General features: G+C 53.4%; 8 protein-coding genes across 8 annotated transcripts; 2 read left to right on the forward strand and 6 right to left on the reverse strand.

Moving 5' to 3' along the window:
• Positions 1 to 5: 5 nt before the first annotated feature.
• On the reverse strand, positions 6 to 698 carry BDZ83DRAFT_607311 (uncharacterized protein). Its single transcript, XM_060507421.1, has one exon. The coding sequence runs from the start codon at positions 543 to 545 to the stop codon at positions 144 to 146; it is 402 nt and encodes a 133-aa protein (XP_060368931.1). The 5' UTR covers positions 546 to 698; the 3' UTR covers positions 6 to 143.
• BDZ83DRAFT_607313 (uncharacterized protein) lies at positions 690 to 1,355 on the reverse strand. Its single transcript, XM_060507422.1, has one exon. The coding sequence runs from the start codon at positions 1,096 to 1,098 to the stop codon at positions 943 to 945; it is 156 nt and encodes a 51-aa protein (XP_060368932.1). The 5' UTR covers positions 1,099 to 1,355; the 3' UTR covers positions 690 to 942.
• Positions 1,356 to 2,412: 1,057 nt separating this feature from the next.
• On the reverse strand, positions 2,413 to 3,655 carry BDZ83DRAFT_607315 (thioesterase superfamily protein). The gene has a single exon (XM_060507423.1). The coding sequence runs from the start codon at positions 3,451 to 3,453 to the stop codon at positions 2,842 to 2,844; it is 612 nt and encodes a 203-aa protein (XP_060368933.1). The 5' UTR covers positions 3,454 to 3,655; the 3' UTR covers positions 2,413 to 2,841.
• A 390-nt stretch (positions 3,656 to 4,045) lies between these two features.
• Positions 4,046 to 5,895, reverse strand: BDZ83DRAFT_569617 (major facilitator superfamily transporter; the record flags this gene model as incomplete). The annotated part of the gene is made up of 3 exons (XM_060504215.1): positions 4,046 to 5,025; positions 5,078 to 5,425; positions 5,490 to 5,895. The coding sequence occupies 3 exons, from the start codon at positions 5,893 to 5,895 to the stop codon at positions 4,046 to 4,048; spliced, it is 1,734 nt and encodes a 577-aa protein (XP_060368934.1).
• A 730-nt stretch (positions 5,896 to 6,625) lies between these two features.
• On the reverse strand, positions 6,626 to 7,884 carry BDZ83DRAFT_85656 (uncharacterized protein). The gene has a single exon (XM_060515957.1). It carries the CDS (start codon positions 7,644 to 7,646, stop codon positions 6,657 to 6,659), a length of 990 nt encoding a protein of 329 aa, XP_060368935.1. The 5' UTR covers positions 7,647 to 7,884; the 3' UTR covers positions 6,626 to 6,656.
• Positions 7,885 to 10,008: 2,124 nt separating this feature from the next.
• Positions 10,009 to 10,884, reverse strand: BDZ83DRAFT_748689 (uncharacterized protein; the record flags this gene model as incomplete). The annotated part of the gene is made up of 1 exon (XM_060513654.1): positions 10,009 to 10,884. One exon carries the CDS (start codon positions 10,882 to 10,884, stop codon positions 10,009 to 10,011), a length of 876 nt encoding a protein of 291 aa, XP_060368936.1.
• Positions 10,885 to 14,469: 3,585 nt separating this feature from the next.
• BDZ83DRAFT_569534 (uncharacterized protein) lies at positions 14,470 to 15,380 on the forward strand (the record flags this gene model as incomplete). The annotated part of the gene is made up of 2 exons (XM_060504208.1): positions 14,470 to 15,040; positions 15,103 to 15,380. The coding sequence occupies 2 exons, from the start codon at positions 14,470 to 14,472 to the stop codon at positions 15,378 to 15,380; spliced, it is 849 nt and encodes a 282-aa protein (XP_060368937.1).
• Positions 15,381 to 16,985: 1,605 nt separating this feature from the next.
• Positions 16,986 to 18,636, forward strand: BDZ83DRAFT_85767 (acyl transferase/acyl hydrolase/lysophospholipase). Its single transcript, XM_060515958.1, has 2 exons — positions 16,986 to 17,765; positions 17,830 to 18,636. Exons 1-2 carry the CDS (start codon positions 17,275 to 17,277, stop codon positions 18,485 to 18,487), a joined length of 1,149 nt encoding a protein of 382 aa, XP_060368938.1. The 5' UTR covers positions 16,986 to 17,274; the 3' UTR covers positions 18,488 to 18,636.
• The last annotated feature ends 1,658 nt before the right edge of the window (positions 18,637 to 20,294 follow it).

The raw sequence follows: 20,294 nt of genomic DNA on the forward strand, positions 1-20,294 counted from the left end.
TTATAAACCGTTTGTGCCCTAACAATGTGATATGATATATACAATGTGGTATCAAGCTATGCATGAGGACCGAGGCAGACTACTTGTAAGGTCTGACCCGCTCATTCTTCCCATCCTCTTTTTTTTCTAGGGGTTTTACCCTCTCACTTTGAATCCCCAACCATGCGCCTCACCTTCTCCAGCAGCAGCGCGCTCTCCCTGCCCAGCCTGCGCTGCCCGCCGTTCTCGGAGCCCTTGCGCGCTTTCGCCATGGCCCGGCGGTACCGCTCGCGGTCGGCTGTCTTGCGCTCGCGCTCCTCGCGGCGGCGCTGGATCTCGGCGCGGCGGGCCTCGGCCTCGGCTCTTTTCTTTTCGGCGTGGGCGAGCTGCTTCTCATAGTAGCCTGGCTTGCGGGGTCTGCGCTGCTGGCGGGGTTCGTAGCGGTCGCCGCTGGCGGTGTCCTCGGTTGCCGCTGTGGCATCGGCGTCGGCTGAATCTTCCGCCGTGTGCTTGCGTTTGACGGCGATTGTATTTGGGTTGGGGGGTTCGCCGTCGTTTTCGAGCATCTCTGCGCGGGAGGGGTGGACTTCTTCTTTTGAGGGGTGAGGCGTGGTTGATGTTGTTGTTGTTGTTGGCGCTGTCACCGGTGTTGGTGTTGATGATGATGAGTCTGTGGGAGTGTCTACTGCTGATGATGCTGCTGCTGCTGCTGCTGCTGCAGTGGGCACGGGAGAACCCGTCTTGCTGGAGGGGTCCTGGAGGGAGTCGAGCTCATCTTCGCTTGAGATGTCCTTTGTCAGAGCGGCTACGGTTGCGGCGGTGACATTGGTGGCGGGTTGCTGAGCAGTTGAGGAGGAGGGGGTTTCCCGGGAAGCGAGCTCACGCTCCTTGATCTTTGCGTAGGCCTTTTTGATCTTGGCCTTGTGGATGAGCTCGATTTTCTTCTTTTCGACTGTGAGAAGGTTAGTGGATAGTCTTCAAAGGAGTGAGGTTCGGGTCATATTCCTTACCCTTTCTACGCCATGGGCCCTCGGGTAGGGTATTTGGTCCGAAGCCCTTGCGCTTCTTGACTTGGTGGTCTTTTGAGGATGTGCCCTCAGTGGCGCGTTTAGGAGCCATGATTCGGGATGGTAGTGATGGTGAGTGAGAGAGAGAGACTGGAGTGAGGCAAGGCCGGTCGAGCCGTCGGAAACGAGCGAGGCGTTTTTGATCTTCTCTGAATGATGAAGTCCGTATGGACTAGGCGCCTTGAATGAGGCTTGTTCGTGCGGATCGGTTCAGTGGCGCGCTATGTGAGTGCGTGTAAGATTTCTGTATGAGAGTGAGAGAGAGCTTTGATGTAGTCGGTGGATGAAGCGATTGAGCAAGGATGAAATTTTAGGTGGATCCTGCGATGAGAGGTTCGAGAATGTGAGACGAAAGTGGCTTAGCGCATTTTCCGCTGGCCAGTGGGAGCCCGGTCCGTTTCGGACGTTGTGGACTGTGGACCCTCACCGGCTCCTGGTTACCTTATCGGACCTCACATTTCGATATCTACGTAGGTACCTAACAGCAAGCATGAACGAAACCGTCCGCGAGAAGGAAGCCTATGATGGGTTCTCAAAATTGAATTTTAAACATGTATCAGCTTGCCTTCAAGCAATCAAGCAACGTTGAATACCCCTTGTGAGCCTCTCCTTTTGGAGCGGACGACCTCTTGGAGGAACCTTTATCTGGCACCACGTTACGAATTTGATAGTCGCATTGGGAGGATAAGACGATTTTCTACCCAAATGGTACTTCATCAAAGACAGAAATCAACATTTGCTCTGCAACACAAGATATGTAAGCTTGATGTTGAATGTGGTTCGGAAGTTTCTTTAAATCCGGACTCAGATCATAAGGTAAGTAGACATCTCCAAGAACACTTAAGGATGTGGTCGCAGCTCAGTCCGGGATGGCGTTGATGCACTTAGGTGAGGAGCATTCACCCCTCAATACACTAGTGATGATATGTCAAAGGGTTTGTATCTATTAGACACAGATAGAGGATAAAAAAGAGTTCACCACCGGTGTGGCTACATCTCTTGGTGCTCATGCTGGGACTCGAACTCGTGATACTCGTATGCGCTAAGCCTGTCGTCGAGTAGGCTGATTGGCGATCTGAATATTGACCTTATACCACTCCACCGCCCAGACCAGTTTGACCTGACCCGTCGACCTAGACGGGCGTCTGCTGGCTGGCGACGGGAATGGAGTTGAGGGGGTATATATGGGATACCTGGCAACCCCTCGATACGAATACTAGCCTGCGACCTTTGCGACAGTATTCTGTCCCCATCGCCAATATTGGATATGGCAAATTAAGCATTAACCTTGGACTTTCACCTCGCAGTGGCACAATTTCTGTCGATATGGCTACACGGTGCAGTCAAATCAACCACATCATTGAAACTCCATCCACATACCGTTCGGCGGCCAGATCGGTATGCAGATACTTGGAGCCACTTGTGTGACTACACTGCTCTGATCATTTGTCTGACGAAATTGTGTCTTGGGTAGGTAGCCAAAAATCGAAGAACCGAGCGACGTGCCTTCCCCTTCATGCCAGCCACGGTACGTGATCTAACTTTTCCACAAAAAAGGATGATCCTTAATTGTGTAAAGGTTTGTTTGTATGCTTCTAATCTCGCGAGCTCTACTGCGATGCTGCGCTGTCGAAGCAAAGTTTCTATAAACTCGCGGTTGTGTAGTCAACGTCCACCTCTATCATGACAGCACACACGCCCCCATTCATCCCAATCACAACAACCTGGCCAAAAGCAAGCAAGTCCCCCTCATATCAAACTTCATACACCAACACTCTCATCCATACCCATCCCCTCAAAGCTTCTCAACCAACCTCACATACAAACTCTCCGCCCTCGCCAGCACCACGCCCCCCTCATCCTCAATCCTCGCATCGATCCACCACTTCCTTCCAACAACCCTCGTAACCTCAACGACACACAACACCGTCTGCGGCGTCCTCACGGGCTTCACGTAGGTAACGTTGAGATACGCCGTCATGTACGCCGCGTCGGGGATTAACCCGTTACTCTTGTTAACTGGAAACACGAGCCCAATCGTCTCATCCAGAATCGTGGCGACGATGCCCCCGTGCGAGACGTCCGGGTACCCGTTCACCCCGCTGCGCAGCGTGAGGAGGGCTTTGAGTTGACGGATGATGGTGGGGCCGGCGTCGTCGTCCTTTGGTATGTTTACGGTGGGTGAAGATGTGGGAACTGATGACGACGAAGACGGCCGCTTGTAAAACGTCAGGTACGCGGCAATCGTATCCGCCGTGTTCAGCGTCGTCGAAAACAGCTGGTCCTCTGTATTTTGTTTGGGAAACCGTGAGGGCGCCGTGTCGCGGACCGTGTCTGGTTCATTGAGGTGCGCCGCGCACCAGGGGATGGACAGGAAGTGCTGGACGTCTGGGTTTGCCGACTTCATTGTTGCGGTCTATTGTCTCCTTTCTGATGAGCTTAGAGATTGATGCCTTCTTTCAAGTCTTTGGATTGTTGCCGTATGTGATTATTGCCGTGTGTGACGCGTAAATCAATAGCCCCAATCTCTACGGCGGCGACGTGGTATTGAAGCGAGCGACTTCGGAGTCCAATGATATCGATGGACCTGGGTGATAATGAGCGATGTTCTCAGAGTTCCAGGTTGAGAGCTTCAATTGAGTAGAAAAAGAGCCGAGGTCTTTTTTATCAGATCGGGCCCGTGCGCTGGCCCGCGGCATGTCACCACCTACAGGTAGGTGTGGATAGTCTCATTGGCTTTCGGAGTGGTTGCTACCTACGGGTACACTGCAGGAAACATGGGACGAGCAATAATAGACTCGAAAGTTCCTCATTGGCGGTTTCAACTTCAAAGGTTCAATCAAGAATGATTCGTAGGTTTCTTATGGAGGCTCGGAGCGGCAGTGGCAGGTTCATCCCATGCCTTGATCTGTAACTAAGGTGCTTACTTGCTTACAACCCCCACTGACACATATTGCTTTTGGATATGGATATTCAACAATAATATTACCCTCTCCTCTCTAGAGCATATATCGAAACCCTTCGCTGGCCGTCCGTTTACGGCCTCCAGATCCCACCAAGCCCTCTTCTTCTTCGGCGTCGCTACCGACGGCGCTAGCAGCATCAGTCTTGTGGTTCAAGTAGGAGAGGTAGAACCTCAGAAACAGCGCCAAGACGGCCACGGCGAGCATCGCACCCGCGCAGGCCTGCATCCCAGGCGCATAGAAAGGCGCGTCTCGATCCGGGTATAATCTCGTCCCCACAAGCGGTCCGCATTGCCCGATAATCTGCATCAGGGCGAAACCCCCGCCCTGCCTGCTCTCGGACGCCTGGTTGTTGATGCTCCATGCCACGGTGAGTGTTACGACGTTAAAGAAACCAATGGCTGCCGGATACACCGCGAGATACCGCAGCAGTGGCGAGAGACCGATGGGCTTTGCTAGGGCGAGCGCAGCGTATCCGCCTGCTGATGCGAGAGCGTGCAGTATGATGGGAATGGACCGGGTTCGCGCCCGATCCGATAGATGTGCCGTGAAGAGTACGGCGAGGAAAGCCAGAAAATACGGCGGGGCACTAAGCCTTTGCGATGCGAGGCGAGAGTGGCCCATCTCAGTGAGGATCTTGGGCAGGAATACGGGTAGAGAAGAATACGCCATGTTAGTAAGGAAGAACATGGCTGCGGTCAGCAACGCCATGGGATCGCACAAGACAGCAAACACTTCACCAAGGTTGAGATTGCTGGAACCCTTCCCTCCATGCTTCTTTTGGTGAGGCTTTTCGCGTCGAAGCCGAAGGCGAGCCACCTTTTGCTCCCGCGCAGTGAGATAACGCGCCGTATCCGGGCTATCGGGAATGATGTGCCACGCGGCTACGGCGGCGAGAACGGATGGAAAGCCCTCGACGAGGAACAAGAGACGCCAAGGGGCTATGGGTCCAGCCTCTGCATAGTTGGTGATGAGCCAAGCCAAGGACGATGCGAATGTTGTTGCTAACGGCGCGGCTGCTCATCATCAGTCGGTTGGAACGGTCGTTGGGAATGTTTGAATACTGACCAGAGATAAAGATAGCGGTACGAAACGCTAGTTCCTCTCGTTTGAAGAAGAAAGATAGGTAGAACGGTATGCCTGTGAAGCCGGCCTCTCCAATGCCCAGCAACACCCGAAGGAAGATGAGCGTAGGGTACGAGACAGAGACGGACTGCAGCGAGGCAGTCAGTCCCCACGAGAGGACAATCATGGAGACGTATATGTGGGCAGGGATGAGCTTCCATAACAGTGACATCCACTCAAAGAAGATATACGAGATATAGAAGGCTGTCAATGTCCACTCATACCAGCCGTCCCACGGAGGATTCGTTTGCAGATCCTCGTCCATGCCCGCTATGCGCGCATTACCAATATCTAGAGAGGAGGGGCTGTCAGTAGGTTGCAAGATCACATGGCCGCGGCTCAGAGTATGCCATACTAGATCGATCCAAGAAACTGAGCATAAACAGCAGTGCTACAAAGATTACCAGCTTTCGGTCGTGCTTGCGCACAACAGAACTCTCCTCGTCAGGAGTGTAAAGCTGAAAGCTCGCGACGGTGCTGGTGCTAGCTCTTCTCCGCAGCGACGGCACTTCATCGCCCCATCCGTCGTCAGTAATCTTTGCGGGTGGTGCCCTTAGGCTTTTCAGCTCGTAGGCCTGGCCGCCGCCAAGCCGTGCCTCATGCAAATGCAAGTCCTCGGCATCATCGTCGTCGTCGTCGTCAGGGTCGAAATCGAGATCGCTGTCGAGACTGAACTCGGCCGTGGTCTGCGCAAATGACGGTGACGCTTCACCGGAGCGATTTGAACGGCTAGGTGTCTGAAGCCTCGAGGATTCGGCCATTACCACAGGGAGGGGAACGTCATGCGCCCCGTGAGAGTCGAGGACACACGGTCACCTGGGAGAACGGTCTGCAGGCAAGAGCTATCTAAGTCATGGAATTGGATGCTGTGCAGATGTTTGGCTTGCAGGCCGTAGTCCGCGATAAATGCTGGTCTTCGTTCCGCCGCATTGAAGGTGGGCGTTGCCGACGGAGCTAGCTTGAGATTGGTGTCTTGGAAGAGCGAGCTGGGCGTGCTGCTGCTGAAATACGTGGAACGGTGGAAGGATGCTCGAGAGAGGTCCCACGACCAGTGACGTACCTTGGCAAGCTAACCCCTGCTCTACTCTAGCTGTTAGTAAAAGGGAAAGCTGGGGATCCTCCAAGGTGTCATTGCGGCTGGGTTTAGCGGATTGCGGGTTACGGGTGACGGGACGATGTGCGGCAAGATATTGCAGCAAACAGGGTTAAAAGATGAAGACTCTGATAATCTCCCTTCCTCTCTCTTCATACTCTGCTTGTCTGTTTTCAATAAAGTAGTCAATTATACAAGCAAACGCCTTCGCTTTGAAACCGTGTCTACTACAATGCCGCGTGGGCGTGCGGCTGATTCGCTTAAAATGGAGGATGCCGTGGCGTGTCGTACCCAGACAGCACACGGTACAGTGGTACAAATACAGGCTCAGGTCGTGGAGAGCTGCCTCAAAGACGCTCTCCATTGAGCGTCTAATAAATGTCATAGATCATGGTCCTTCTTCCCGAATATTCTTCCCAGGCCGCCGCTCTATGGATCATCGCCCTTCTTCCCGAATAATCTTCGGAAGCCGCCACCCTTGGGTGTCTTTGGCCTAAAGTCCATTGAAGGTTTGCTTTGTAGTGTTGGCGTCTCCTTTTCCGTCCAATTGCCAACCATGTTGGGATGTTGGGGAAGCGTGCCGTAAGGCAGACCCGCCTCCTTTGGTGAGAGCTGTTGCGGCGACATGGCTGTTGCGAACTGACTCGCTGGTACGCTCGACATGTACTCACGGGGTGATGCCCCTCCTCTCGATGTTGAAGGGCCTGCACTGCGGTCGCGGGGCCGGGGTGTCGCGTTGTCAGCCTCCCTTTCCAACTCCTCCTGTTCCGCCCTTGCCGCACCCATGTCTTCAGGGAAATCGCGCACCTCATCGCCGCAAACCACAATGTACCAGCGAATATCCTCCCCGCGTTGAAGTTGATCTCTCAGCTTCTCGAACCAGCCAGCCTTCTTCCCTGACGAGCTCTTCTTGGCCTTGTAGAATTCATCGCTAGGGGCGCTAGCCATCGCCTTGGTCTCGCTCAATCGTTCTTCGTACCGCATGATCTCCTCCGTTATTGAGTTGCTGAGATCAATGCGTACTACGTGGTCGGCAACATATGCGTAGGGACGGCTGACATAGCTCAGGTCAGTCGGGTCATATTCCTCGAGCAGCTTGACAGCACTCCAATCGTTCTGCAGGACGTCATCCTCCTCTGGCGGCACGGTCGAGGCTGGGACATCGTATTCGTTGCGCAGTGCGGCGGCTTTGGATGCCTTGGACTTGTTGCGCTTCTTCTTGTCACGTTGGGCCTCGGTTTCGTCGGGTATGGGCTCGGGAAGGAAATCGAAGAGAGAGTAGAAGGACTCGAGGATGGCAGGAGACGAGTTTGGCGCAATGATCCATTCGGGGGCAGCATCGTCGATGTTCTGGACGACGACAAAGACGCGGATGCTTCGACGGTCCCAACGAAAACCGTGGCATAGGTAGGTAGGCATTGTGGGTAGTCGCGATAAAGCTTGGGACGGGCGGGGAGGGGTTGTGGAAGATAGGACGAAGTGGTATGTGGCGGGGCCTAAGCAGGTAGCTCAGGGGGAGACGGGAACGATAACGAGCGTAGATCGGTGGAGAGCTCCGAGCTGGGGGCGGATGAGAGCTTCTATGTGCCAAAGTCGAGATCGAGTGTCGTCGCTTGCTCGAGTTTGTCGTCGTTCAGCGGCGTCGGGAGTGAGAGACGTGTTGTTGGCTGAGGTGAGCAGTTTGGACGAATTAGACAGCCCAAACCCGCCAGAGAGGCGGAAGAGGCGTAGCGGGTGATGGGTGTCGTACGTCCTATCGAGAGGAGAGGCGCGTCAGGGAGTACAAAACCCGAGACGGGGTCGAGCCAAAGTTGGAGATGGGAGAAGCTGGCTGAAAGACAGATAGGGGTCAGGTGTTGTGAATTGCCGGTTCGACGGTGAGTTGAACGGCACGCAATGCATTATTCGAGCTGTAGTCGAGGAAACATAGCTTGTCGCATCGCACGCTGGGCTGCGGCGCACCTGACGCCCAACGAAATGTTGCTCCTGGGGGGGGGGGGGCCAAACAACGACTGGGGATGTCGAAAGCGGCGTAGCCTGTTGGAAGGTGAAATTGGAAAGGCAAAGTGTGAGTGGCCACAAGTCAATGTATAAAGTGCAAATCGGGGCGGGAAAAGCAAGAAAAGAAAGGCAAGATCAGGCCAGGCGAAGAGACAGCGAGGGGTGAGAGAGAGGAATGTCGAGAAGTGAGAAGGGAAGCTGAAGGTGACTGGACTGGGGAGCTGCGGTGCTGGAGGGAAGGAAGGGACGGGAAAGAAAATATGCCAATAAGAAATGGCCGCTCAGGATCTGGCAGGCGCCACCACCCGGGACGTGTGGCCGGGAGAGACAGAGCTCTTCCACTGAGGTGCGTGCCTTCTAGGATCGCAGGTTGGCTGTTGTCTGTGGCTTTTCCTACCTTACACAGTAAAGTGTCTGATTCTTCGAAGAGCCTTCCTTGCCTCCGTTCCCTCACTGGAGGCTCAAGATTCTGGGGCTGTCTGTGCTCCGATGGAGATCATGGGGGCTTAGCCACGGCCATGAGTGCCATGGTCCATGGAACACGGGAACAGGCCTTGTTCTGGACACTGAAGACTGCTAGTGCTTCGCTTTCGAGTGCATCAGATGTTACTATTCTCGTGGCCATCCGCCTCGGTTCAACTCGATCTCAACTCGATCGACAGTAAACCAAAGTATATGCCAGCAACCCATCCTCGAGACCCGGTGCCTTACCTTGTATATTCTCAGTACGGATAGAGACAGACACAATATGGAAGATCTTCACAGCAATACCTACGGAAAGCTATGACATGCATGAAACTAGGACCCCGGAGCTGTTTCCCGACCCTGAATCCCCCTTCCAGTCGCAGGCAATTGCTGGCTTTAGGTAAGCAATTAAGGCCCACCCGGCATGCTACCTCACTCTGCGTTCCATTCTTGTGACTTGCGGCTTGCCTCAATTCCGAGCTGAACCTAGATTGCTTTTGTCAGTTGCAACCGAGGTTTGAGTTGAATTATCTGCAGGTACGGTGCACTACTAGTTGTCTTCCTTCCTTGGGATCCAACTCAAGTTGTTGAGACGACCACTATAATACGGCGTTTACGAAACCGAGACTCTATAACCGGCGTCAACAAAGCCATCAATCTTAGCTTTGCAATCCATCTCAACACAGACAAGATAATTGATAACCTTTGACACAATTTCCAACCTCTGCCCAACTTACGAGGCACTCCAGAAAAGCTGCAAAAGCACTCGCATCCAAACCCAATCCACCGGCGGCCAATCAACAGCCATGACATAATTTGAGATTCGCGAATGGGGGCATACGTGTTCAGCACAACTCTACTGACGGCACCGGGTTTCAAGCCGTCTTGAAACTGGGCAGAGGTAACTAGAAAGCTTAATCCCTGCGCCCGGCAGCAGTCCAGAGGAAGACGTCCCGAAGCATTCGTATCCAAAGTTCGAACAGGCGGGGTAACAAACGCAGTCTCGCCTTGTCAAGTTACTGTCTTGTCTGTCTTGCGCGCCGCGTTCCCGACGACAGAAAACTGTCAAGAAGCCTGGCTGACATTTCATCCCTCCCGGCCCGAAGCTCACATGCGGCTGCGGCATCGCGCGCACAGTCTCAACAATGCTCGGGTGTTGTAACAAGATCGCGGGGTAAACTGGCCTTTGGCATGTAGTGGTGTGTCCCATCATTAGCGGCAATGATGACTGAACACCAAGGTGCCATGTCTTGATCTGCTACATGGATGCTAGTTTACTTCATCGTAGCTTTCATCCCATCATTCGGTGTGCCGATCACCAAAGAGTACCACACCCCACAAACGCCGCTCCGAGCAGCATCAACATACTCGAAGCTACACTAGTCGCCGCACCCGATGCCGCACCAGTCGCCGCCGTGCCTGTTGCCGTACCACTTGCCGCACCTGTCGCCAAACCCGTTCCCGTTACCGCATCCGTTCCCGTATTAGTTGCGGCACCTGTCTCCGCAGGCAACGACGAACTTGAGCTCTCTGTGGCAAGAGAACCGGTGTAAGGCGAAGGGCTTGTGAATGTGAAGGGCGAACACGTTCCGGTCGCACTACGAGAACTCATCATAGACATCAGAGACGAAGCTTCCCAAGCCCCAACGTACTCGGATTCCGTGAGTATCCGGTGGACCGCCTCGACCTTCTCCAATCCTGCAGTAATGGCCACAACAACAGAGCGCGCCTCCACAAAGCATGTGTTGACGGCGAGCTCCTCATCCATGGTCCCGGTGCTGAGCGAAGGGGTCGACGTTGATACATGGCACCGTCCGTACTGATCTGAAATCACAGGACGGCTGCCACTCCCGAGCCGGCAGTCCCAATATTTAACGATGCCGGACGTGGCCGTATTGCTTCCGGCCCAGCTGGAGCCCTCGATGTGGGTGATGTTGGCCGGCCAGTAACCCTCCTTTTGGCAGGCTGCATCGGCCGTTGGGCACACGACTTGGTATGTTGCCGTCTCACGCTCGTACGCAACGATAGATGCTTCGAGACTCCCAGTCGGATGAGTGTCATAGATGAAGAAAGGTCTAGCGGATGATGTAACTCGAGGAGCGTTTACGCTGGAGGTCGATGTTGCGATCGTTTGCGCGTTGGTGAGAGCCCACATCGCCGAAACGGCGGAAAGAATTGACGGCGTCTTCATCGCTAACAAAAGATTGCTCAGAGTGTGAAGTTTGATGGGGTTCTAGGAGCCGTGTGGAGGCACTTGGAAGTTGCAGGCGTTGTTCTTTCACATAGTAAGCTAAGTTCAGAGCGACGAATCGGCCCCCTTTTAAACAACTTTTCGATGAAGCTTGGCAAAACTGTTGGTTGTGACTTCAGTGAAGTCTGCCTTGAACCAACGGGGGTCGTGAACCGAAAGGGACTTCTGTGCGGAGGAGGGTATTCTTCCAGCCATTGGGAAGACTGTGCCTGACATGGGCCCAATGTAGAGGTGCAGGACCAAGAGCTTAATTGAAATATGCTCATGGGTCCGGTGGTGAAGGAACAAATCCCAGAAGTGCATATTGATGTTGAGGTCATTCTGGCTGATCTCACGATACCAGCTTCAAAAGACGCTGGCAAGAACATCCGTATTGACCCAACTTGCGACTTGCAATGTCGGATGCAGACAATTCTAATCTCGATGACTCTGGAAGAAAATGGTCATCACCAAATGATACTCTAAGCACTTACTTAGTGGTGAAGGGGTGAATGTGTTCCTGCTAGATCCGTGGCTGCTTGTGCCGCTCAAGCTCGCCTGGGACGTTCAGGGGAATTCCCTTAGATGAGCTCGTCTAGACCTTTTGAAAAAGCTGGACAGGGCAGATACCAATAACAATAGGAACAATGCCTCTCATTCCCTCGCGGCACAGCCTCTGCTGTTGCTGCTGTGCCGCAGGATTACGAGAAATGAGGACGGCTCGTCACATGGGCTTGCTCACATCAAAACGAGGTGAAATCACCCTTTTATTATATCTTGGGAGTAAAGTTGCTCTCGGCTGGATTGAGCCATGGGCCGAGCTCCGATGAGCAAAGGTCTTTCATAAAAACTAAACAAGATTGACGGGACTCCCTCTCGGCGAAGACAATCCTTCTTCCCCGATCCGATACGGATGTTGAAAATACCTATGATTAGTGATTCTCCTCTGTTCTGTTGGCGAAATTGTGGTCTGCCTGGCGGTTACTAACCCCAGCAGCTCCTCGGGAAGGTGATTGGACGGCTGCTTCGTACGGCTGAAAGAAGCTTAGTCGGGCCGCCGGGGGTTATCCCGCTAGAGGCGCAGCCTCGGCCAGGGAGTGGGATGAAGCTCAGGCCAATCTCCCAGGGCCTTCCCAGAACAGAAGCTTTTTCCTGCTCTTGGATTCTTTGATTGTCCATCCATCGTATTTCTCTTTCCCACAGACCGCTCAGAGTTGTGTCTTGAAGAGAATATGGATGCCTGCCGGTTCATCAGCAACGTCTGTCAACGAAAAAAGATTCGGTTAAAGACCGATCTAGACATGTTCAAGACTCGAACTTCTAAGCACTGCCTGCGGGCGTTGATGGACCATACCACCCCAGTCCAGGTCGGCGACTACAGGGTATCGTGTGTTGATCTTCTTCCCCTTTCAAACTTTCTGCATCTTACCGCAAGACGCTGAGCAGAAACCTCCATCTTTTGATTTCGGAGTTCTTCAACATCCGGAAGAAAGCCTGTGGGTGATAACCCCACAACTACGGAGTACACAGTTCCACCCTTTCGCCCAGAGATAGAGATGAAGATAGCCTTTCATCTCCTCTCCCCCTCTGTCTCCACAACGATCGTGGCCACCACACACCAGTGACCACACACACCAACCAGCCTGGCAACGGGAGCGCCCATGCTCACGAGAAGCGCGAGTTCCTGAGCAAACGGGAGAACGAGGCAGCCCAGCGGTCCAGCCCAGGAGAGGATAGAGATGGTGGTGCGGCGCGCGGCGTGCGGCGTCCATCCACGGGAAGGGCTTGCCGCTTCAGCCCTCTTGCTAAAAACAATCCCAGACGCAGTAAGGCGTTGCAACGGCGCGGTTGACTACGTTTGCTAGCTCGTCCCTTTCATTCAACCTTCTAATCCTGGACCCTTTGCTGGCGTTTACCTTACCTTATAGTCATACGGATACCCGTTTTGGAGAAACAATTGGCTTTTCGTTGACGAAATGAACCTCAGATCTGGCGACCATCGACAATTGAGAATGTGCGGAATCACGGATACGCTCAGCGTTGCAATAGGCAATCAACTGTAACCTCACAAATTCAGCCCGCAGGGCCCGCCGTTCCCACAAACCCTGTTATTGGGTAAGTCGAACGTGGTAGCAATGTAGCATCCATGGGTGGCCCTTGTCAAACTGTGTCCCACTGCTGGTAAGCACTAGCAACCCAGAGAGCAGAATGTCGTGATGCTCATTACTGAGTTGGCAATCTCTTCGCTTTGCCAACTTTGACTATACTGCCTCATTGGTTCCTTTCCGCGGATCGTATTGCTCGAGGAAATCATTGATGCCAATCCATGAGGCAATAGTCCTTTTGAGGCAAATTTGTTTCCCTTCTTGAGAGGAGGGCTTGATAGATATCTTCTGCCCATTTCGTACCCGACTAAAAGAAGCGCAAAAGAGCTGCCTGGGGCGATCCGCTCGCCTGCATGGTATCATTAACGCTTGTCTCTCCCGCAGAAGACGTATCCGATGCCAGGACACTTTGTGGCCAGAAATCACTAACATGTGTCTTTGCTGCGCCGAGGTCTCGCATCCCAAGTCCTCCAAGGGGCAACGGCGCACAAACGCTCATGTCAAGCTTTCGTGGCTGGGCCTTGCGCGACTTTGGGTGTGCCCCTCGCGGCTAACCCATGCGAAGGAAGCGCCAACTGGGAACCTGTTTTACACATTACACACTGCGGATACAAGCTTCGTTTCTTTCCGCCCAAAATCCCACGAACCACGGCAAATTTGAGGAGGAGAGAACTTAGCGCCCACGTAGGCAACTGGAACCCTGCAAAGCCTCAGCCCGCCAGCTCCATCACCAATGGTGGTTGGTCCCAGTCTGAAGTTTCTTCTTCCTCACGTTCTTCTTCTTGTCTTTCGCCCGTCAGCCATCCACCGGTGCCCGCAGTGGTGGTGGTCTCGACCCCGTTCTTCGGGACCCCTGCAATATCCATCTTCTTACGCGAGTGTGTGGTCGATTCAAGGATTGGATCCGGCGACCCGTGCTGGCCCCCCTCTACTAGTGTAGCAAGCTAGCCATGCCATGCCCTGCTCACTCTCACAGTCTCACTCTCACTCTCATCACTCCACGGGTACTCTTCGCCCAGACATTGAAGAAAGTTCAACCATCAGCCCAAAGGATGGGTAACATGGGGACCATTGCCTGGGGTCAGATTTTACTGCAACGCTAGACTAACATGTCTTCCTACCCGTGGCCACTCCAGCTCCTTCGTTGATCTACCTCCTGCTCCTCACTCCTCCTTCTCGATCCCAGCGCATGCTTCTCCCGTCCCGCACCTTGTCCAATCCTTCCGGCTCTTTTCTGGTGCCTGTCTGCCTGTCTCTCTCTCTCTGCCTCTTATGAGTACGGTCAAGTACTTAAAAATGGCTCCCAGGGTAAGTTCCCCGCTTGGTTGCTTTCCCTTCCTCTTGGCTCTCCTTTCTCTCGGTTTTCCCCATCTCTTTGGTTCTTCACAGCTTCACCAAAGATCTTCACCAACGATCAAATTCGATCCACCGAAAACTGATCATGGCTACAACACAGCATCAGTACGATGAAGGCCCGGAGCTGGCACCTCAGCATCAGTACCCCGAGGTCTACCACCCGCCTCCCCAGCAGTCGTACTCGGCCTCGCCACAGCCGGAACCCGTGACGCCGATGAAGCAGGAGGGCTCGACGTACGGTTACCCGGCGTCCGGCGTCGACCAGTCCGTCTACGGCGGCAACCAGTACCAGAACGCTGCTGGAGAGACCGGCGCCGCGCCCCAGAAGAACAGAAAGACCGTCTGCGGCTGCACGTTCCTCGTCTTCCTCCTCTCCGTCATCATCGCCGTCTTGGCGGCCGCCGTCATCGGTCTGGCGGCGGGCACCGGCGTCGAGGCGAGCCGGGCCAACAACGCGATCCAGGAGCTGGCGGCCATGTCAGCGTCGGCGACGAGCGGCGGGACGACGGCGACGACGACGGTGACGGTGACGAGCGCATCGGCGACGGCTACGGGTTTCAACGCCCTGACCAACGGCTGCACCGACTCGAGCGAGACGACGACCGGCCAGACGTACACGACTGACTTTTTCGGCAAGAAGACGTTCACCATGTACTGTAAGTAAAACCCTGAGAGATCCATCTCACTTTTGCGCATTGCTGACATACCACCTCAAAAGGCAACAAAAACGCACCCAACTCGCCGTTGATGTCACTCTTCACGGCAAACTTTGACAACTGCATGGACGCCTGCGCGTCCTTCACAAACTACGAGCCCGGGTTCGAGGGCAACGCGTCATGCACGGGTGTCAGCTTCATCCCGCTGTGGACGACGAGGGCGGGCGCCGTCGAGGGCAAGGCGCCGGGCAACTGCTACCTCAAGCCGGGGAACCAGACCAAGGGGAACTTGGAGACGCCGAATATCGGGACCGAATGCCACGCCGCCATCATGAGCTGATTTTTGGTCTCTCTCTCTCTCTTTCTCTCTATTAAAGCATAATGAGAGTTCAAGACCTCAGTTGTAATTTGGGATGGCGTGGCGCGGGGCGTGTTTTTCTCTTCACTCTATATACCACTTGTTTGGAAGAAATATTATGTGTACTATGTGAACACAATTTTGGGGCGTCAAAAGGATATATAAAGCACATGGACAGGGCAAAGATATCTGCCTGGAAAGTCAAATGGCATATGAGAGAATTCTTCCTTTCAGTTTCTGTGTCTCCCGCGATGCCTTACATGCAACAGCATTATCTCACGCCTCAGTTGGGCTGGTGGGGGCACTGATACAGGTGATGCGATGAGGGAAAAGTGATGCTTCAGTCTGTGACGAGGATATCTCCAAGTGTCCAAGTATTCGACGCAACTGGTTAAATGAGAGCGAGTGAGAAGCAAGACGTGAGATTGTGGTTGTCGAGAATGAGGAGTGGTGAGATTTCGATACGGCTCAGACCGGGCTTTCAGACGCGAATTCAGAACGAGGTCAGTGGGAAGCCAGAAGCCGCCACTAAAGATGTAGCAACTTGGATACCGCGGAATCAGCCTGCGAGTCTGTAAACATGTGGTAGCTGAGGTATATGAGGCAGGTGATTGCGGACTTTGTGAGGAGGCTACGACCCGTAGCTTTTTAGCGCATCTCATCACGACGAAGAAGACGATAACTTCACAAACTCCAATCAGTGGATTTGGTACAGTGATAGATTTAGTAGGAAGAGTTCCCGCACCTTTTACTTACGAACTTGTGAGGTCCTGATGTCCTCCAACCGGTAAACTTACTGCTATCAGAACTAGTCAGCGAGAAGAGGCTCATTCACAACATTCAATGTTGATTACTCCATTAATTCAGATGCGTGGCCGAGCCAAGGACGACCTAGAAATTCCTTGATGAATTCAAAACGCGATTAGAACTAAGTTCATCACCCACATCATCCGATTCAGTTACTTTGTGGCCGTGGCTTCGAATCAAGGCGCGCCAATAGTGGCCTCCATGATGACTGCGGGCCGGTACATCATGGTGCGTATCCCATATTCTTTTGCCTTCATTGTTTAGAAGTGAAATCTTTTACATCTTAATTCTGGAGTCCAATTTGCCCACGATTCCTTATTGCTTCGTGGTTCTGGACTGACATTACTATATCGAGTTGAGCGCCAGCCTGGAGCATAGCATGAGCACTGGGTAGTCAAATTGTGTACAGTATCGTGTGATTTTCCTTGAAAGCCATATCCCGTTGAGGTCGATCTTTTGCGCCCGTATTGCCGGAAAACCCATGTCTTCATTTTGGAGTTGATGGTTTCTTGCTGCGTGGTCGCTCTTATTCCAGACCCTTCATCGGACGCTATCCCTCGCCATTCCTTCTCGAGCAGCTGAGACCCTAACTTGGCTATCTCGTGAGCGAATGAGGACAGACATTCCACTTAGTTTGCATGTGAGAAGCGCACTCACTCGAGCTAAGCATTGAGTGTTGCTGGAATGGGAGTGGCACTTGCCCGTGTTAGAACAGCCCGACAAGGGTCCAGCAAATATTTCCCCATCGGCAGGTGATAGTGCGATTCGCACGCAGACGAGCTGAACCAGACCCCCGGTATGGCCGGTCTCAGACTCTCAGCTCAGGTCGACATTGACGTGTAAAGGCTTCATCAGCTTCAACGCAAGCCGCCACTGAAAGGTCTAGATTCAATCGTAAAAAAGGAGAAAACGAATTGCAGATTGGTACTTGACTAATTGCATTTCGCAAGCCAACTCATAATGGACATAAAACGACGCCTAGATCCCTCGACAAACTCACCCATCAGACGGTTCAAGCATCAATCCTCCTTCTTATCGCATCTACAGATACCGTTGTCGAAACTTCATCATGGTTGGATCACCTGCCACAAGACATCCTAATGGAGCCCGCCTCCTTGCCCTCGACGGAGGCGGCGTCCGTGGTGTCGTCTCCCTCATGATTCTACAGGAACTCATGCGCCGGGTCCAAGTGAGAAAGAAGCTGGAAAAGGAGCCCCTCCCCGTGGATTACTTTGAGCTCGCAGCCGGAACCAGCACGGGTGGCATCATCGGCATCATGCTGTTCCGACTTCGCATGACGGCCACCGAGGCCATTGCGCAGTACGACATCATTGCCACGGACGTCTTCAAGCCCAAGATCTATGGCTGGAGCATTGGGTTCCTCGGAGATACGCTCTCGTCCTGGGTTAACAATAGCAAGACCGTGGTGCAGAGTAGTCGTTTTGACGACGCGTCCTTGATCGCCGCCATCAACAGAGTTGTAGATGAACGTGGTTTGGACAAGGACGACAAGCGGTTGAAGGGAGAGGCTCTGCTTCAACATCCAGCAGCCGGCAAGTTGTAAGTCGATCAAAACCCTCATAACCCCTCAGACTACGTCAAGATTCTAACGTTTGAAACCAAGGCTTGTATGCACAACGGCCCAAAACAGAGGCGAAACGGTTTTGATGAAGACGTACAAGAACACCAACGTGTACACCAGCTCGACCGTAAACAACCTTATGAAGAGCCACGGAAACGAGATCACAATGAGTCTCGCGACGAGGGCAACCTCTGCCGCCCCGACATACTTCCCCGAAGTCAAGTGGCCCGCGGGCGCAGAGAAGCCGCTCACATTCTGGGACGGAGGACTTTTGAACAACAACCCCATCGATCAGCTGTGGAACGCGCGGTACGACCTCGTCCAGCCGGGCGAAGCACAAGAAGGTGTCGAGGAGCCCAAGATCTCGTGTGTGATCAGTCTCGGTACGGGATACAACAAGACCGAGTCTCCCAACGACTCTTGGTTCCGTCTCACGGGGGTCGCGGCGACGGTGATGGCTTTCGCTACCAACACGGAGGCCAAGGGTAAGGACTTTTCGAGGCACATGGCGGCGCTCAACGGTAGGCAAAAGGGCCCTAAGACGGCGTATATTAGGTTCAACCCGACGCTCGGGGAGAACAAGATTGGTCTGGCGGACTACACGCAGATGCCGCTGCTGAAGGAGCTTGCCACGAAGTACATCAAGCAAGCCTCTGGCAATGAATATTTTGAGAAAGCGGTTGACGCGATTTGCTGTTAGAGTTGGCCTGTAAAGACATGAAAACACTTTCCAAAGCCTTGATATCAAATCATTTCCCTGCGTATTGTGTTCTGTTAGTTGAACCCATGTCTGAGTCACTGCTGCAAGTTGACGGTTAAATCAACTTGGAGATACCTCGGCCTGGCCTGATCAATTCTTCCTTAGAATCGCCGGTCTCGCTTCCTCCTCGATGAAGTCCAAGGGGACCCCATGGGGCAATCGCGATCCTGCCAAAACTTGATGTTCAATCTTGAAAATCCTTCCGGCCAAGTTATCCACTTCAAACCGCTACAGACCGATGGAAGCCATCTTCGGTCGGCTGAAGGGTCCTCACGCCGTCCGATTTCTGATAAGCTTTGACCCCAACAGCCCTCCGACCTCGCAGCCGCAATTGACAAAGGGTCCTAACAAGCGCCTTTGTTCGAGGCTCCGAGGTTTTCCTCGTACGGCAGTGGGGTCCGGAGTGGGTGAGGAACCCGGGTCTAGCGCACGCCGAGAACTTGAACCGACGGAATGGGTGAGTGGTCGTTTCGCATCTCGAACTTCTCGACTCATCCCCAGGCCGGGGGAGCGGTCAGCGGTCGTCGGGGTGCGGCTGGCGGGGGGGTGGGCGGGCTTGCGAGTTGCAACCAAGCATTTTTCATGTCCACTTGGACATGGGAGAGCCGCGGAGAAACCGTCGCGGGGAGCCTGGGAACAGAACGCGGAATCGGCTTCGGCTTGAGACCGCACCTCGCTCTCATACCAAGTCTAATGGTGTCGGTCGTGATTGCCAAAAGTACCTGATAGTGGAAAGTCGCCTTTTCCTCCTTTGACCAGCTAATTACTGCTGGCTGGGTAGATCCCATCTCTGCTCAGAGATTTCACAAGATGAACCTCTGTCATGGTCATATACCTCGACTCTGCTTCGACCTTGACTCACAAGTCTACCAGCCGACGTAACGACGTTAAAAGAAATCGTTATAACTGGGTGTAAGACGGGAATGCGAGTCCCTACGCCCTTGGGTCCTCCAAAAGCCAAGGCCGGCGCAGTTGCTCGTGGCTTGAAGTGTGGTTTTCTGGGTGGGTGGCTGCAGAAGGCGGGTCAATTATTAATACAGGTTACACAGGACCATGTTGAGAAGGACAACATTGGCTGAACAGCCTGGGTAGAAACACCCCGTAGGTTGGCTATAGTGTTTAGCTTAATCGTTCTTGGTGTGAACGGCCTCACCGTCAGACGGACATGTTCAGCACCCCCATTGACTAGTAGCGGAACATACCATGAGATGGGTAGGCTGCGGAGTAACCTACTGCAGGCAAAGTTGCCAAATAGAAGACCGAACCAATGCTGTGATCTTCAGCTTATCGGCTGAGGGCGACGAGCCCATTGCATCCTTTGCAACCACCTCAGCCTTCTGAAATGTAGAAACAGCATGATGGTTCTAGAAAGTACCCTGCAAATTGCCTTGTCATGCTGTATCCGTATGCGTCCTAGTACCAAAGTTCCCAAGGGGTCTGTTGTGCTCGTACTTACGATAACAACATCCTCCTCTTGTATCGATTGGCGACGATAAGTGAGTCTACACAACTTGAGACTAAAGGGACAGTATACTCGGGAGCATGCTATCTTAAGAATGTTTTTATCTTGGCTTAATTCCCACGATGACATGAGGAGCCGCCGGCCAACTGACGGCGCCCTATCTCAGCTACTACTGCTTACACTCCGCATCCCCTCCGCTAGAACGCGAACCAGCCTTTCCTATACGCAGACACACAAGGAAGACGCCAGCGCAAGCGCAGACTCGTACGCAGTAGAGATGTGGGG

Source organism: Colletotrichum acutatum (assembly GCF_030867785.1).
Source record: "Colletotrichum acutatum strain CBS 112980 chromosome Unknown BDZ83scaffold_14, whole genome shotgun sequence".
NCBI classification, from domain to species: domain Eukaryota; kingdom Fungi; phylum Ascomycota; class Sordariomycetes; order Glomerellales; family Glomerellaceae; genus Colletotrichum; species Colletotrichum acutatum.